Source organism: Enhydra lutris, unplaced genomic scaffold (genome assembly GCF_002288905.1).
Source record: "Enhydra lutris kenyoni isolate GAN:26980312 unplaced genomic scaffold, ASM228890v2 scaffoldscaffold45, whole genome shotgun sequence".
Taxonomy (NCBI): Eukaryota; Metazoa; Chordata; class Mammalia; order Carnivora; family Mustelidae; genus Enhydra; species Enhydra lutris.
Genome location: NW_019154129.1, coordinates 13,165,728 through 13,182,316, shown reverse-complemented (window position 1 = coordinate 13,182,316; position 16,589 = coordinate 13,165,728). Strand labels below are relative to the sequence as shown.

The window sequence follows — 16,589 nt, the reverse complement described above, 5'->3', positions numbered from 1 at the left end:
GATACATGAAAACATGCAAGTTTCGTGAATCTCCAATGAGTTATGCTAAGTGGTGAAAACCAATTTCAAAAGGTTTCGTACTATATGGCTCCATTTATATTATTATTATATTCTGTATTATACATTATATTATTATTTTTTTCTTTTTTTTTAAGATTTTACTTATTTATTTGATAGGTAGCGATCACAAGTAGGCAGAGAGGCAGGCAGAGAGAGAGGGGGGAAGCAGGCTCCCCAGGGAGCAGAGAGCCTGATGCGGGGCTCGATCCCAGGACCCTGGGATCATGACCCGAGCCAAAGGCAGAGTCTTTAATCCACTGAGCCACCCAGGCGCTCCTATTATATTTTTCAAGTGGCAAAATTTTCCAAATGGTGAACAGATTGGTAGTTACTAGGGGTTAAGGTGGGGGGCAGGAGGTAGAAGGATGTGCTTATAAAAAGGCAACCTGAGGAATCCTTACGTTGATGGAACTGTTCTTTATCTTGACTGTAGGGGAGGATTCACTAAGCTACACATGGGATAAAATTGTAGAGAGCTAGATACACATACACACAAATGCATACACATGCATAAATAATTGCAAGTAAAATGGGGGGACTCTGAATAAGACTGGTGGTTGTGTCATAATTTATGGCTTATGAGAATGTGTGTGTATTGTGTGTGTATGCATGAACATGGAATGTATGTGTTTATCTGACATCTAGATTTCTCAATTTTCTGTTTTGTAAAGTGAAAGTCAAAAAAAGTCCATGTTGTGAGGTTTTCAGGGAAATTCAATAATGAACACATAAAATGCCTAGAACATCCTGGCTTTATTGAAGCATTATATAATTGTATGTAGGTATCAATAAACAGTATACATTGTTTCACATATTTACATTTTTTATATAAATATTTCCCTACTATAGAATATTTTCTTCAGTTTGTTTTGTTCATTCCCAAATTGGAAAGGAAAATGCAAACCTATCTCTGTTCACAGATGGCATGAATCTTCTATGTAGAAAATGTCAAGGAATCTCAACAAAAAGCCAACTATTAAAGTTGACAAACAAATCCAACAAAGTTGAAGTGTAAGAAAGATCAAGATACAAAAATCAGGTGTGTTTCTGTATCTTAGCAGTGAACAATCTGGAAAGTAAATGAAGAAAACAATTCCATTTATAATATTTCAAAAGAAGAAAATACTCAGAGATAAATTTCACCAAGAAGATACAATACTTGTACACTAACAACTATAAAATATTGCTAAAAGCAATTAAAGAAGAACAAAATAAACAGACATCCCATGTTCGTGGACTGGAAGACTTAATATTATTAAGATTGCCATGTTCCCCAAAGCAATCTACAGATTTAACACAATCCCTGTCAAAATACCAACTGCCTCTTTGTAGAAATGGAAAAGTGCATCCTAAAATCAATATGAAATTGCAAAGGACCTCGAATAGTCAAAACAATATCAAAAAAGAACAAAGTTGGAGGACTCACTATTTCCAATTTCAAAAATTACTGCACAGGTATAGTAATGAAAAACTGTGGTATTGGCCCAAAGATGAACATATATGTCGGGTGAATAGAAATGAAAGTCCAGGATTAACCCGTACATCTCTGGTGAATTGATTTTTGACGGTAGTGCCAAGACTGTTCAATGGAGAAAGAACAGTATCGTCAACAAATGGTCCTGAGAAAACTGTACATGGACGTGCCAAAGAGTCAGATTATGTACTTCACATCATATACAGAGACTAACTCAGACTGAATAAAAGACCTAAATATAACATCTGACACTATACAACTCCTAAAAGAAAACATATGGCTAAATCTTCATGACCTTCGATTTGGCAATGGATTCTTAGATATGACACCAAAACCAAAAGCAACAAAAGAAAAATAGATAAATTAACCTTATCAAAATAAAAAAAACTTTTGTGCTTCAAAGGACACCATTTAAAAAGTGAAATGACAATCCACATAGCGAGAGAACATTTTTGTCAATCATATGTCTGATAAGTATCTAGTGTCAAAAAGATATGAAGAACTCTTACAACTTAACAACAAAAAGACAAACAACCTGATTAAAAAATGGGCAAAGGACTTGAATAGACATTTCTCCAAAAAAGATACATGTATGGCTAATAAGGACATGAAATGATGCTTCAACATCATTAGACATGGGCTAAATGAAAATCAAAGCCACAATGAAATACCACGCCTTATCCACTAGGACTGCTATTTATTTTTATTATTTTTTAAAGATTTTATTTGTTTATTGACACACAGAGAAAGATCACAAGTAGGCAGAGAGGCAGGCAGAGAGAGAGGGGGAAGCAGGCTCCCCGCTGAGCAGAGAGCCTGATGTGGGGCTCGATCCCAGGACCCTGAGATCATGACCCGAGCCGAAGGCAGAGGCTTAACCCACTGAGCCACTCAGGCGCCCTGCTATTTATTTTTTTAAAGGAAAACAACAAGTATTGTTGAAATATGGAAAAACTGGTGGGACTGTGAAATAGTACATCTTCTGTGGAAAATAGTTAGGCAGTTTCTCAAAAAGTTAAACATAGAATTACCATATGAGCCAATAATTCTACTTCTAGGTATATAACTAAAGGAATTAGAAACATCCTTCTAAACAAAAACTCATACATGAATGTTCATAGTAGCACTATTCATAATAGCTAAAAGGTGTATCGTACCCAAGTGTTCATCAACTGATGAATGAACAAACAAAATATAGTATATTTATACATTGGAATATTATTAATCTATAAAAGGAATTTAGTATTGATATGTACTACAACATGGATGAATATTATAATAAATGAAAGAAGTCAGAACCAAAAGGCCATATATTATTCCTTATATATGAAAAATCTGGAATAGACAATTCCATATAGACAGAAAGGAGATTAGTGGTTGGAGGATCGGGGTCAAGGTAGAATGGGGAGTACCTACTTAAATGTACATGGATTCTTTTCTGGGAAGATGAAAATATTCTGGAACTAGACAGTGGCAGTGATTGTACAGCCTTGTGAAGGTAATAAAAATCATTGTATTTGATCCTTTAAAATGATTAAACTTGAGAATTTTGTGACATTTTCTCCGTAAAACTTGGAAGACCCTAAAGATCTTTTTTATTTGGATTTTTTTTTAGAGATTTTATTTATTTATTTGATAGAGATCACAAGTAGGCAGAGAGGCAGGCAAAGAGCCCCGATCCGAGGACCCTGAGCTGAAAGCAGAGGCTTAACCCACTAAGCCACCCAGGTGCCCTGGATATTTTTTATTGTAAAGGAGTTTGTTCTTATTGTGCTTATCCAAACAATACAAAAGGCCATTTCAAAGCAAGTTAATAATCTTTTTGTGGCAGGGGCTACTTCTTGGCTACTGAACATCTACTCGCCATTTCTTAGTAATACAACACTTACATTGTTGGGGCTGCATGATATGATATGATATGATATGATATTTGTGATCAGGTAAAATCTACATTTCCCAGCCTCCTCTGCAATTACATGTTGTTGTATCCAAATCCTCATCAATGAACGTAACATGAAGCTATTGGATGGAACTTCTAGGATAGCTTCCCCTAAGAGGCAAAAACATCTTCTACCTTTCTTGCAGCACTGGGGACATGATGACCAGAGCACCTGCCACCATCTTAGACCACAGGTAGCCTGGAGGATAGAAGCCACGGACGAGGATGGTGGAGCGGGAAGATGGAAGGAACCTGGATCGATGATTGTTGACCTGCTACCATGCCAGATCCTGACTGTCTGTCTCTGAATTTGCTTTGTGTGAAGCAAAACTACCCCCCGCCCAGTTTCTAATAAAATAATTAAGTTGGATCACTACCTCATATTACACACAGTGATGAACTCCCAAAGAATTAAAAACTTAAATGTAAAACATAAAACCATTTGAAGAAAAGAAATGGGATTTATTTCTATATTAGGGATTGGGACGAATTTTTAAAAGCACAAATCAGGGGCGCCTGGGTGGCTCAGTGGGTTAAGCCTCTGCCTTCAGCTCAGGTCATGATCTCAGGGTCCTGGGATGGAGCCCCGCATCGGGCTCTCTGCTCAGCAGGGAACCTGCTTCCCCCTCTCTCTCTGCCTGCCTCTCTGCCTACTTGTGATCTCTGTCTGAAAAATAAATTTAAAAAAATTTTTTTAAAAAGCACAAATCAACTTCAAGGCAGAAAATTATGAATTGGATTATATCAAAATTAAGGATTTTTGTTCAAAGAAGGTCAGCATAGGTTCAGGGGAAATATTTATAATGTGTGTAACCAGCAAGTTTTACCTAGACTATACTAAGAACTACTGCAAGTAAACCAACACACAGAAAAACTAAAAGCAGGCAGAGGATTTGAAAAGACAAGTTATTGAATAAGAAATTTAAAAAGTCAAAACATCTCTAAAAACTGTTCAACCTCACTAGTAATCATAGAAATGCAGTATAAACTGAGATTTATACCCATCGGTTTGGCATACATTAGAAGACGTGATTATACTAGTTGTTGTCTAGGATGAGGGGAAATCAGAAATCTTCATTTCTAGCTGTTGGATGTCATAGACTGCATCGACCCATTGGCAGAATCTGAGAAGGCTCATAAGTATATCCCTGTTGCGGGGCACCTGGGTGGCTCAGTGGGTTAGAGCCTCTGCCTTCGGCTCAGGTCATGATCTCAGGGTCCTGGGATCAAGTCCCGCGTCGGGCTCTCTGCTCAGCGGGGAGCCTGCTTCCTCCACTCTCTCTGCCTGCTTCTTTGCCTACTTGTGAGCTTTCTCTATCAAATAAATAAACAATAATAATTTAAAAAGTATATCCCTGTTGCCCAGCAATCTCCATCTAGAATATACTTAAATACATACGTACATACACACATATCTGTTATAGACACTCATCCATTTCCATGAAGGGATATACACACGAATGTTCATTGCAGCATTGTTTGTGGTAGTGGGAAATTAAGACAGGCTGTGCGTTCATCCCTATAAATGAAAAATAAAATACAATAGATGTGTATTCAGTATGAGAAATACTGAAGCAATTGGACACATAGCAACATGGTTGTGTCTTTTATTTTTTTTATTTATTTATTTTTTAAGATTTTATTTATTTACTTGTCAGAGAGAGAGAGGGAGAGAGAGCGAGCACAGGCAGACAGAATGGCAGGCAGAGGCAGAGGGAGAAGCAGGCTCCCTGACGAGCAAGGAGCCCGATGTGGGACTCGATCCCAGGACGCCGGGATCATGACCTGAGCCGAAGGCAGCCGCTCAACCAACTGAGCCACCCAGGCGTCCCTGGTTGTGTCTTTTAAAACATAAGTGAGAACCTTGTGAAAAAAAGAAGTTAAAAGGTAAGAAACGGAATGAAGTTGATGGCAAATGCCATGGATGTCAATTTAAAACATTTACATATATAAGACACACTGTGTTTTACAAGGGTACAATTAGACCCAGACACTTCGCATGTCAGCCACATTCAGTGCCCATGAGTGTGGAGCGGAATGAGAGTAGGGATTGAGAATAAAGTGGAAAATAAAATAAAATAAGATTAAATTAAATCAAAGTAAGAGAAGACTTACAGAGTCCAAAGATGACAGGTGGTGCAGTAGTCCAGCAGAGGCCACCATTTACTGAATTCCCCATTTTTGTTCATTGAGATTCGATTTTTCAGGAGTGGGGACTTTGTAGTAAATTAGACCTGGTTTAAGTTACTCCTTGCTTAGATGAGTAATGTAATACCTGAGCCTTAGTTTCTTTTTTTTTTTTTTAAGATTTTATTAATTTATTTGACAGAGATCACAAGTAGGCAGGGAGGCAGGCAGAGAGAGAGAAGGGGAAGCAGGCTCCCCGCTGAGCAGAGAGCCCGATGCAGGGCTCGATCCCAGGACCCTGAGATCATGACCTGAACCAAAGACAGAGGCTTAACCCACTGAGCCACCCATGCGCCCTTGAGCCTTAGTTTCTTGTAAAGTAGGAATAATACCCGCCCGGTGTGGTCGTTGTGATGATGTTTGTAAGCTGCTGAGCACAGTGTCTGGCATAAGTCAGCAGGGAGCGCTAATGAGTGAGACCCTTGCCTGAGACTATGGGGTGGGAAGCGCCAGTCAACAGGGGCTGGGCCCATCCTGCTCACCCTTGGACACCACAAGCACCTGGCACGTGGTGAACCCTCAGTGACCAGTCCTTTGCATGACATGGTTTCTAAGTCTGCAGTTTCTGGGATAATTGATCTTCCATGACATCTAATGACCTGACGAGGTTACCAGTCACCTTTTATGTACTTATTTAGTATCGTTCGTAAGGGATTACTCTTCACACAGCATGGTGGCAGCGTCAAAGGCTCGTACCCCTGACTCGTGGGTTACGTTAGAGCCAGAGATAGTGGGAACCCCTTTTCCTCTTCTCCTCCCCGCAAAACACTCAAGGATGGCATCTCCCAGATGATGAGTCCAAAACCCTTACCACTTCTGCGTAGAATGGCTCGTTTATGCTCAGTGCAGAAGCAAACACTGAAGTCACTGATGTTTAACACTAAGCATGTCATACGATCACTTCCTGCTCAGTTAACTCATCTCCTGAGTGGTGAACAGACCACCTGCTCCAACTGCCATAAAAAGCATTTTGAAGATTTTATATTTAAGCAATCTCTACATCCGCAGTGGGACTCAACCTCACAAACCTGAGATCAGGAGTCCCATGTTCTACCAACTGAGCCAGCTCGGTGCCCCAGAAAGCATTTTAAAAACTGAGCTGGAGTATATGAAAGTACCTTGAAAGGGATACAGTAACATCACCGGTCATTAGTTAAAGAATGTGATTATTCTTATTACTATTAAATTAGTAATATATCTTTGGGGTCGAACTGAGGTGAAAGATGGAGCGGGTTCTTCAGAGACAGACTTTTCCCCATGTGCTGGCCATGCAAATGCTTTGTGCCAATTACCTATGGGGGATGGAAGTGCTCTCTTGGGCTCTGCAGAATGAGCCCGAGCCAGCTGGGCTTCCAAGTGGCAGAGCCAGTGCTGCCAGGGCCAGCCCCAAGGTTAAAAGACTGTGCTCCCGACTAGTGGGCAGGGAAGCACCCGCACAGAGCCTCCTCCCTAATTCCTCTCTCTCTCTAGCTTTCTCTCTCTCTCTCTCTCCTACTTGGCCCACCAGGGACAGCGTGATGGATTTGGCAGAGTCCTGAAGCCAAAGGTATATTCCCGTGAACCATCCACAGACTTTTATTAACAGAGACTTCAGGGTTTATGAGAGACAAAAAGGGAACCAAGATGGGGAAAGGAAAGAGAGTGTGAAGTGAATGGCTTTTTAAAGGTGCTGATTTGGAATCTTCCCACAGAAAAAGGGTTGGAGGTGGCATGGCTTTAGAGCCCCAGGGCCATGTGTGACCTTCTCTATCAGCTGAGAGAAGAGATGGGAGGCAAACATATTTGAACTGTGAAGGGAAGTTTGAAAACTACAAGTGAAGAACTCTTTAACAAAGTCATATGTAAAATGGTCCAGGAGAGAAGCTGGGAAATTCTTAATCCAATGAGAATAACGAAAACAAAATTCTTCAGTGTGCACTTGACTCCTAGGATCAGAATCCTCAGCAGGAGAAGGTCCTGGAAGACTTGGTTATAGTCAAGTGCCCTGAGGCATGCAAATCTCTAGACACCTCTCTCTCTCTTGCCAAGGAAACTACCCATGTTTTATCATGCTGAAACCTAAAAAGGTCCAGTCATAATTTCTCTTGTTTTTAATTTAAGCCTATTTTCCTTTTCAGAGGAAAACACCTGTTGTGCAATCACATCTTTAAAATCCTCATTATTGTGAAGACATTAAGTGGAAGAGAACGCAAAGTCAAACCTCCCTTCAACCGCTTGTTAAACGAACTGATGTCTTCACTATTTTCTGTGGGGACGATTGCCTCCTGCTTCCTCCTCTGTAAAAATCTGCACATGCTCCATGTCTTTTAAACCATCAGGCAAATCAGGTAAGACCTTCCACTAAGCAACTGGCCAGGCACTGCATGGCAGAAGGCTTCCCTCCTGGTCCTCACGTCAAACTCTCCGCTTTCCCTTTGGTGACACCCACTGCAGACTGCCGTCACCTTGCAGAGAGAGGTAGCCTGGAGAGCTTTCCTGGAACACCATGCTTATCCCACCATCTGCATTCTCAGTTGGTGGTCTTCAGTCGGTATACCTATGTGACATGCTGCCATATGTCTGGCCCTTTTCCTATTTTATGAGATCCTGGGCTCGTTAGAACTGCCACCGGACCCAGGCTCATGATCCGTGCAGCCCGGACTTCTGTTCTAACAGCAGCTTCAGAAATCAACTTTAAGGGAGATTGGTTGTCTCCCCTGATATGAACATCAAAAGTTGAAGTCCCCTTCAGACAGCATTTATTCCCTTAATTTCTCTCTATAACTTTTTCTTAAAGTTCAATATTTTTAAACTGGGATGCCCCTTAGGCATTACAATTTCCATAATTTTAGTTTGAACTCTGTCATCTTTTTGGTTTACTGGTCCTATTTTATCTCTTTTAAGATTCAAACTCACTTATATCTCATTCTTGAATTCTAAGATTTAGAAATAAAATTCCTGTTCATCTGATCAAATACCTTAAATTTCCTTTTTTAGAAAGATTTTATTAATTTATTTGACAGAGAGAGACAGAGATCACAAGTAGGCAGAGAGGCATGCAGGGAGAGAGGAGGGGAAGCAGGCTGCCCGCTGAGCAGGGAGCCTGATGCGGGGTTCGATCCCAGGACCCTGGGATCATGACCCGAGCTGAAGGCAGAGACTTAACCCATGGAACCACCCAGGCGCCCCAGATACCTTAAACTTTCTGCCTGGGGAGATTTTGTTTGTATTTCACATTAGACTTCGTCCGTCTAGACAAATTTGTTTTGTTTTGTTTGTGGTTCTTCTTGCCATTTTCCCTCAATGTTACTCTCCACTGAAAACCCCTTTCCCATTCTGGCCATGTCCTTAAGAAAGATTAACTTAGAACGTCCATGCAAGAGAGTCAGGCACAAACAGCTCTCAAGAATGTCGTTGCCAGCCTTCTCCCAAATAGAGGAAATACTTCAAACATGTCTTAAAAACTTCTATACCAGGACTGGGAATTTAGAATTGGGTTTGTTTCTCTGCTTTTGATGATTCACTTTCCCTTCACTGCTCAGGCTAATATTAAAGTAAGGCTTGGACTCTGAGAGCATGCTGTCACAAGCAGGGAATGCCAGCGGCTTCGGAGCAGTTGGCATGATAGGAGGTGGCCAACCCCAATTCCAGATGTGGCACCTAGTCCACTAGTGGTCTGTTGAGAGTTGTCAATTTCGGAGGAGGAGCTCGCAGAAAACTGGGTGACGGTGGGCGATTACAGTATCTGGGATTCTCTTTGACACACAAGTCTCGGCTGTTTTTCTCAATATCCTTAACATTCAAACCGCATTCAACCAGCAGGCCAGGATGACCATATGTGCATCGTATAAGCCACTCCTGAAAACCATTCTGTACTCAGACAACCTCCGTCTGGCTGTCCCCCTGCCAAAATTGGCCCATAAATGACGCACCCTTTGAGATCACTATTGTCCTGTCTAGGCCCCCCTTAAAGTGCCAGTAGTGCAGGATCGATTTAACCTTCCCAGATTATGAGAGAAACAGGAACCAGGGAAAGAGACCCTCTGAGGGAGGAAGACACCCTGAAGGGCAGCCCAGTTGCTGAATTCAAACGAAGTTGCAGTCCCGTTGGCTTGGGGAGTGTGTCGGGCTCAGACCAAGAATCTAGCTGATCCTGCATTTCCTTCTGTTCTTTCTGGTGACTGAGGCTGATCGCTTCCCACTCTAGGTATGGCTTTTCCCTTTTTGCTTTGGCTGGTTTGTTCCTGGGCTGAACACCATTCCGTATGCATAGAGCCCAGTCTGAAATTCTGGCATCCCTGAGCTGCCACAAAACACCAGCCACCCAAATGTCACAGAGTTTATGGAAAGAAATGGGCGGTGTCTTCCTGTTTCTTTCCCTTACATGGGTACAAGAGGAGAAGCACTTCTGCTAGCCAGAGGTATGAGACGGATTTCAGAATGAACTCTGGGTCAGAAAGATGAGCCGGCTATCAGATGGTAAGTCCGTTCCTTTGCATCCTTAGGTTTTAAATGAAAAGGAAAAGTAGTTAAAACTCTGCTTGATGTGTAAGGTAGAGCTCTGCCTGAAGGAGGGTTGAAAAGTTCTCTGAGGAAAAAAAGTTCTCTGAAATCCTTTATCATCCCTGACTTGATAGAGGTATGCTACTGGCCCATTATTAACGAGGCCTATTTTTTTAAAGTTAATATTTGTTTTATTCTTTTTTATTGTGTTATGATAGTCACCATACAGTACATCATTAGTTTTTGTTGTGGTTGTTTGTTTGTTTTTTGTTTTTTTGTTTTGGCCAAACTATTTCGTATTCTGTAGTTGCTTAACGCACACTTAAAATGGTCTTCTTGGGGGAGGGAGAAGGAAGGTTCTTGTAGATTCCCAAGGAAATGTCAGATAAAATATGGCCAACATTATCCAGTTGTTTTTTTGGATTTACAGGGTGAAAAGCACTTTCCTTACATAAGCGTCTGATCTCAGGTTTTTCATATAGAGAACACTGAGATTTCACTTTGAAGACACTCTGAAATCCTGAGAGTAGCATACCCCGACCGCCCTCTAATAGCTAGCTTGTTTGTATAGGCAGAAAGATGCACCTCTCCATTTTAGATGGCTAGATGTTTGTGGAAGGTCTTAGAATTGCTTTGCTTCATTTACTGGGAAAAATCAGATATAGGAATTGGCCTTTAAGGACACTTTTAACTTGAAAAATTACAACACTAGTACACAAGTCAAGTACTTAACACATTTAACATTTGCTTATCGATAGCAATGTCATAAAATCAAATAAGATTAAACAGGTTTTACTTTTTTTCCCTCAGAAGAACATAAAAATTATGGAAGGGGAACTTAAACAGGAAATTTTTAAAAAAGTAACACAATTTTCCCTTTTAGTAGGCCTTGAATGGTTATGACAGAAAATGTTCCACTTTTTTGTTTCTTTGAACAGGAATTTTGGTCCAAAGTTTTGTTTGGGGTGTGTGTGTGTGTGTGTGTGTGTGTGTTTAAAGATTTTATTTATTTATTTGACAGAGAGAGAGAGAGAGAGAGAGATCACAAGTAGACAGAGAGGAAGACAGAGAGAGAGGGGGAAGCAGGCTCCCCACCGAGCAGAGAACCCAATGCAGTGTTCGATCCCAGGACCCTGAGATCATGACCTGAGCCAAAGACAGAGGCTTAACCCACTGAGCCACCCAGGCACCCCTTTGTTTGTTTGTTTGTTTGTTTGTTTAAATATTTATTTATTTATTTATTTGACAGATCACAAGTAGGCAGAGAGGCAGGCAGAGAGAGAGAGAGAGAGAGAGAGGAGGAGGAGGAGGAAGCAGGCTCACTGCTGAGCAGAGAGCCCGATATGGGGCTCGATTCCAGGACTCTGTGCGGGGCTCGATCCCAGGACTCTGGGATCATGACCTGAGCTGAAGGCAGAGGCTTTAACCCACTGAGCCACACAGGCGCCCCCCTTTGTTTGTTTTTAATATCTGCTCCTGCCTCCTCCTCTGTTGGATCAGCTTCCTTCACGGCCACCACCTCTTGGTGCTCCGTGGCTTGAATTGCTGTAGGAATCATGTGGAGGAGGGTACCCCCTTTCCATAGAAGGGAGAAGCCGTCTTTCCTGTCTGCCAGCCCGATCATGACCACATGAGTAGAGATCACTTCGGCTGCTTGAGTAACTGTCTCGACGTCCACCATATCTGTCACATGAGCTGCTGTAATCATCATAGCGACTGCTCCCACCATAAGATGGCGGAGCACGTAGATGGAGCACTACGTGAGTTACCATAACTCTCTTACGAATCTCTGTAGGAACCTCCACTTGGATGATCTGAATAGTCATGATCACAACCATAGCCATCTTGACGGGTAGTCAAGATCACAACCATAGCCTCTTGACGGGTAGTCATCACGTGAACTAGAATGACCATAATCACGGTAAGTATAATCTCTCGGTGGTGGCACATAATCCCTCGTATCACGACAACTTGGGTAGTCTCTGCTTGAATAGCTGTCTTTAGTAGAGTATCATTAGTTTTGATATAGTGTTCCGTGATTCATTGTTTGCATATAAGACCCAGTGCACCATGCAGTCCGTGCCCTCCTTAATACTCATCAACAGGCTTACGTCCCCCCACCCCCTCTCTTCTAAAACCCTCTGTTTGTTTGCTGGAGTCCATAGTCTCTCATGGTCCATCTCCCACTCCAATTTCTCCCCCTTCATTTTTCCCTTCTCCTAATATCCTCCATGCTATTCCTTATGTTCCACAAATAAGTGAAACCATATGATAATTGACTTTCTCTGCTTGACTTACTTCATTCAGCATCATCTCCAGTTCCATCCATGTTGATGCAAAAGTTGGGTATCCATCCTTTCTGATGGCTGCGTAATACTCCATTTTGTATATGGACCACATCTTTATCCATTTGTCTATTGAAGTGCGTCTTGGCTCTTTCCACATTTTGGCTATTGTGGACATTGCTGCTGTGAACATTGGATGCATATGGCCCTTCTTTTCGCTACATCTGTATCTTTGGGGTAAAGACTCAGTGGTGCAATTGCTGTGTCATAGGGAAGCTCTATTTTTAATTTTTTGGGGAAACTCCACACTGTTTTCCAAAGTGGCTGTACCAATGTGCATTCCCACCAACAGTGTAAGAGGGCTCCCCTTTCTCTACAACTTCTCCAACATTTGTTGTTTCTTGCCTTGTCAATTTTTGCAAGGCCTAATTTTTATTTGTGAGATGTTAAGAACTACTCCATGGGGATGATGGTTATATACCTCAAAAGATCAAGGATACTCTCCAAAATCTTCCAGTTTCCTTTACTAATAATGGGTACCCACTAACTCTTTTAACCCCCTATGCATAACTGCTGTTTATTTCTTTAGCCTGTTCCACCTAAACTTACTGAGGCTTATGTGAAGTTTTGTTTATCCTACCTTTACCTCTTCCTAACTTACATGTTTGTATCTTCTGTATTTGGTGAATTATTGACTCTTTCCACTTGTTTCGTGATTTTATAGACTCATCATGTTCTTCTTCAAACTTCTTCTTTCTAGACCAGGAGTTTTCACCAAGAATGGGAAGGATTTGGAAGAGAGGGGGACATGTTTATCAGAAACTTCTGGAGAGCTTTTCCAAGTAGAGTGAGTCCGCTTCCCTCTCCCATGAACATATAAAAACCTTGGCTGGGGAAATATGAATTTTTTAAAAAATTAAAAATTTTAAAAATAAATAAATTAAATTAAATTAAAATTTTAAAAATTAAAATAAAATAAAAAAATAGAATAATTTTTAAAAATAAATTTTATTTATTTATTTGGCAGACAGATCACAAGTGGGCAGAGAGGCAGGCAGAGAGTGGAGGAAGCAGGCTCCCTGCTGAGCAGACAGCCCAATGCGGGGCTCAATCCCAGGATATTGGGATCACGACCTGAGCCAAAGGCAGAGGCTTTAACCCACTGAGCCACCCAAGCGCCCTGGGAAATGTGCATTTTAAGAATTTCTACGTGTAATTCTATGGTCAACTCCCTCTACCCTGTTGTGACTGCTGTGCTGAACTGAAGATCCCTAATCTTTTTGTTCCTTCATAAGGCACTTCTTTCAATGCAACAATAACTCATGTTTGCCATTCGATGGAATAAAGTTTCTATTCATGTGGGACTGACAGTTGTTGGGGATTGCAGTGAACATGTGCAGTCACAAAAAATAATTGGTACTTACATATGACGCCCAGAAAACTGATAGATTCTCTCTGATGCAGAGCAACCTTATCTACTTTGCTTTTTTACTTGCTTTTCTCTCAGTGGTTTTCCCTGGACGGATTCCTCAAGTGACTGACAGCAACCAGAATGGCAGATTCCAACTACAGCTTCTCGGAGGGCTTCATTCTGATGGGCGTATCTGACCATCCGCAGCTGGAGATCATCTTTTTCATAGTCATTCTCTTCTCTTACTTGCTGACCTTGCTTGGGAACTCAACCATTATCCTACTTTCCTGCCTGGATGCCCGGCTCCACACCCCCATGTACTTCTTCCTCAGCAACCTCTCGTCCCTAGACCTTGCTTTTACTACTAGCTCAGTCCCCCAAATGCTGATCAACTTATGGGGACCAGACAAGACCATAAGCTATGGAGGCTGTGTGACCCAGCTCTACGTTTTCCTCTGGCTGGGGGCTACTGAGTGCATTCTGCTTGTGGTGATGGCATTTGACCGCTATGTGGCAGTTTGCCGGCCTCTGCACTACACCACCATTATGAACCCTCGGCTGTGCTGGCTGTTGGCTGCCATTGCATGGTTGGGTGGCTTGAGCAACTCTGTGATCCAGTCAACGTTCACTCTGCAGCTCCCATTATGTGGGCACCGGAGGGTGGACAGCTTCCTGTGTGAGGTGCCTGCCATGATCAAACTGGCCTGTGGAGACACCAGTCTCAATGAGGCTGTGCTCAATGGTGTCTGCACCTTCTTCACTGCTGTCCCTCTGAGCATCATCCTGATCTCCTACTGCTACATAGCTCAAGCAGTGCTGAAGATCCGCTCGGCGGAGGGACAGAGAAAGGCCTTTAATACGTGCCTCTCCCACCTGGTGGTGGTGTTACTCTTCTATGGCTCAGCTATCTATGGCTATCTCCTTCCGGCTAAGACCAGCAGCCAGGACCAGGGCAAATTCATTTCCCTCTTCTACTCTGTGATCACACCAATGGTGAACCCTCTCATCTACACTCTAAGAAACAAGGAGGTAAAGGGGGCACTAAGGAGGCTGCTGGGAAAGGGAAGAGAACTTGGCTGAGAGAAGGGAAAACTCCATCATCATTTAACTCCTCTTCTTCTTCTGCCTTTATCTCATTCTCGCTCTGTCCTGATGAATATGAGGAGAACCAGCCCTAGTGCAACCAAGATATATTCCCAACAACCCTAAGCTGCTAAGACATGGTTAGTTGTTTCTAATATTCTGTGCTTATTTACTAAAAATCCTGTGGACTACAGATAACAATGGATCTTAGGTGAGTCTCATCAACAGTTCAGAGGTTGTTGACTTAGTACAGACATAGCTCACTGTCTTGTTGTACACATGTTATTTATTATGTTATTATATGTTATTACACGTAATAATATTACTTGTTTTCTATTTGTAGAAAATTAAGTACCTTAAAAGGCAGTTCCGTTTGCAATATCGTTATATAATGATGTTATCATTCCATAAAATAATCAGAATTGATTAATCGTAAATGAAAACTCAAACAGTTCATCTTTGTACCCTATCCATTCCCCCATCTTTCTCAATCTCTTTTTGCCTCTTCTCAGTATTTCAGTCTATTTACCCATGCTTTCTTTTTTTAAAAAGATTTTATTTATTTATTTGAGAGAGAGAGAACAGAGAGAGAGAGAGAGTGCACAAGCTGGGGGGAGGGGCAGAGGGAGAGGGAGAGGGAGAAGTAAGACTCCCCACTGAACAGGAATCCTGATGCAGTGCTCGGTCCCAGGACCCTGGAATCATGTCCTGAGCTGAAGCCAGACTTCCAACTGACTGAGCCACCCAGGTGCCCTTGTTAACTCATACTTCTTTTTTTTTTTAAGATTTTATTTATTCATTTGACAGAGAGATCACAAGTAGGCAGGGAGGCAGGCAGAGAGAGAGAGGAGGAAACAGGCCCTCCGCGGAGCAGAGAGCCCAATGCGGGGCTCAATTCCAGGACCCTGGGGTCATGACTTGAGCCAAAGGCAGAGGCTTTAACCCACTGAGCCACCCAGGCGCCCCTAACTCATACTTCTTATCCATATGTTCCTTTGTCATCTTGTTTATCTTCTTCTTTATGTCTACATGCCATCTTCTGTTTCATCTAATATTTAATGAGGAAAAAAGAAAGACTCTTTTCCTTTCAATTAAACCTTTTTATTTAAATTGCCTCCTCCAAAGTCCCAGCCATGAGATTTGCTCTCAGCATTTGGATATGTTATTATAATTGCTGGATTATGGGATGCTCTGAGACTCTTTAAACAAGTTTAGGAGCCCAGGAAAGATCATCTCTCCATAAAGCATGTCCCCTGCCTCCAGATCTGTTTTTTTCAATCTTAACATTACTGGAACTCAGCAATCAGTCCAGCACACCATGAGTCAACTTGAGGAACACAGGTATTAGAATTAGAATGCCAATATGTGATATAGCACACTAGAATTGCCATTGGAATACATACATACTACCATATTTCGTGTTCTCCTTCCTTAGAGAAACTGGGTTAATATGAGTAAGTTGTTTAGCAACTACATTTCCAAAGAAGGAAATCAATAGGCTTTAGGACTATTTTCAGAAGAGTGATATACTTTGTGTCCTCCACAGCACCTAAACACATCTCATACGTAGCAGATGCTCAATAAACATTTATTTTTTTTAAAGATTTTATTTATTTATTTCAGAGAGAATGAGTGAGAGAGAGCATGAGAGAGGAGAAGGTCAGAGGG

At 41.7% G+C, this 16,589-nt stretch overlaps 2 protein-coding genes across 2 annotated transcripts in view; one reads left to right on the top strand and one right to left on the bottom strand.

Annotated features, from left to right (window-relative positions):
* The first annotated feature begins 13,979 nt into the window (after positions 1–13,979).
* Positions 13,980–14,918, top strand: LOC111156156 (olfactory receptor 2C1). Its single transcript, XM_022516848.1, has one exon. It carries the CDS (start codon positions 13,980–13,982, stop codon positions 14,916–14,918), a length of 939 nt encoding a protein of 312 aa, XP_022372556.1.
* A 1,306-nt stretch (positions 14,919–16,224) lies between these two features.
* Positions 16,225–16,589, bottom strand: part of LOC111156275 (zinc finger and SCAN domain containing 32) — a 16,133-nt gene continuing 15,768 nt past the window's right edge. The window contains exon 6 of the mRNA XM_022517044.1: positions 16,225–16,248. Within this exon, the coding sequence (XP_022372752.1) occupies positions 16,225–16,248 (24 nt within the window). The remainder of the gene's footprint in view (positions 16,249–16,589) is intronic.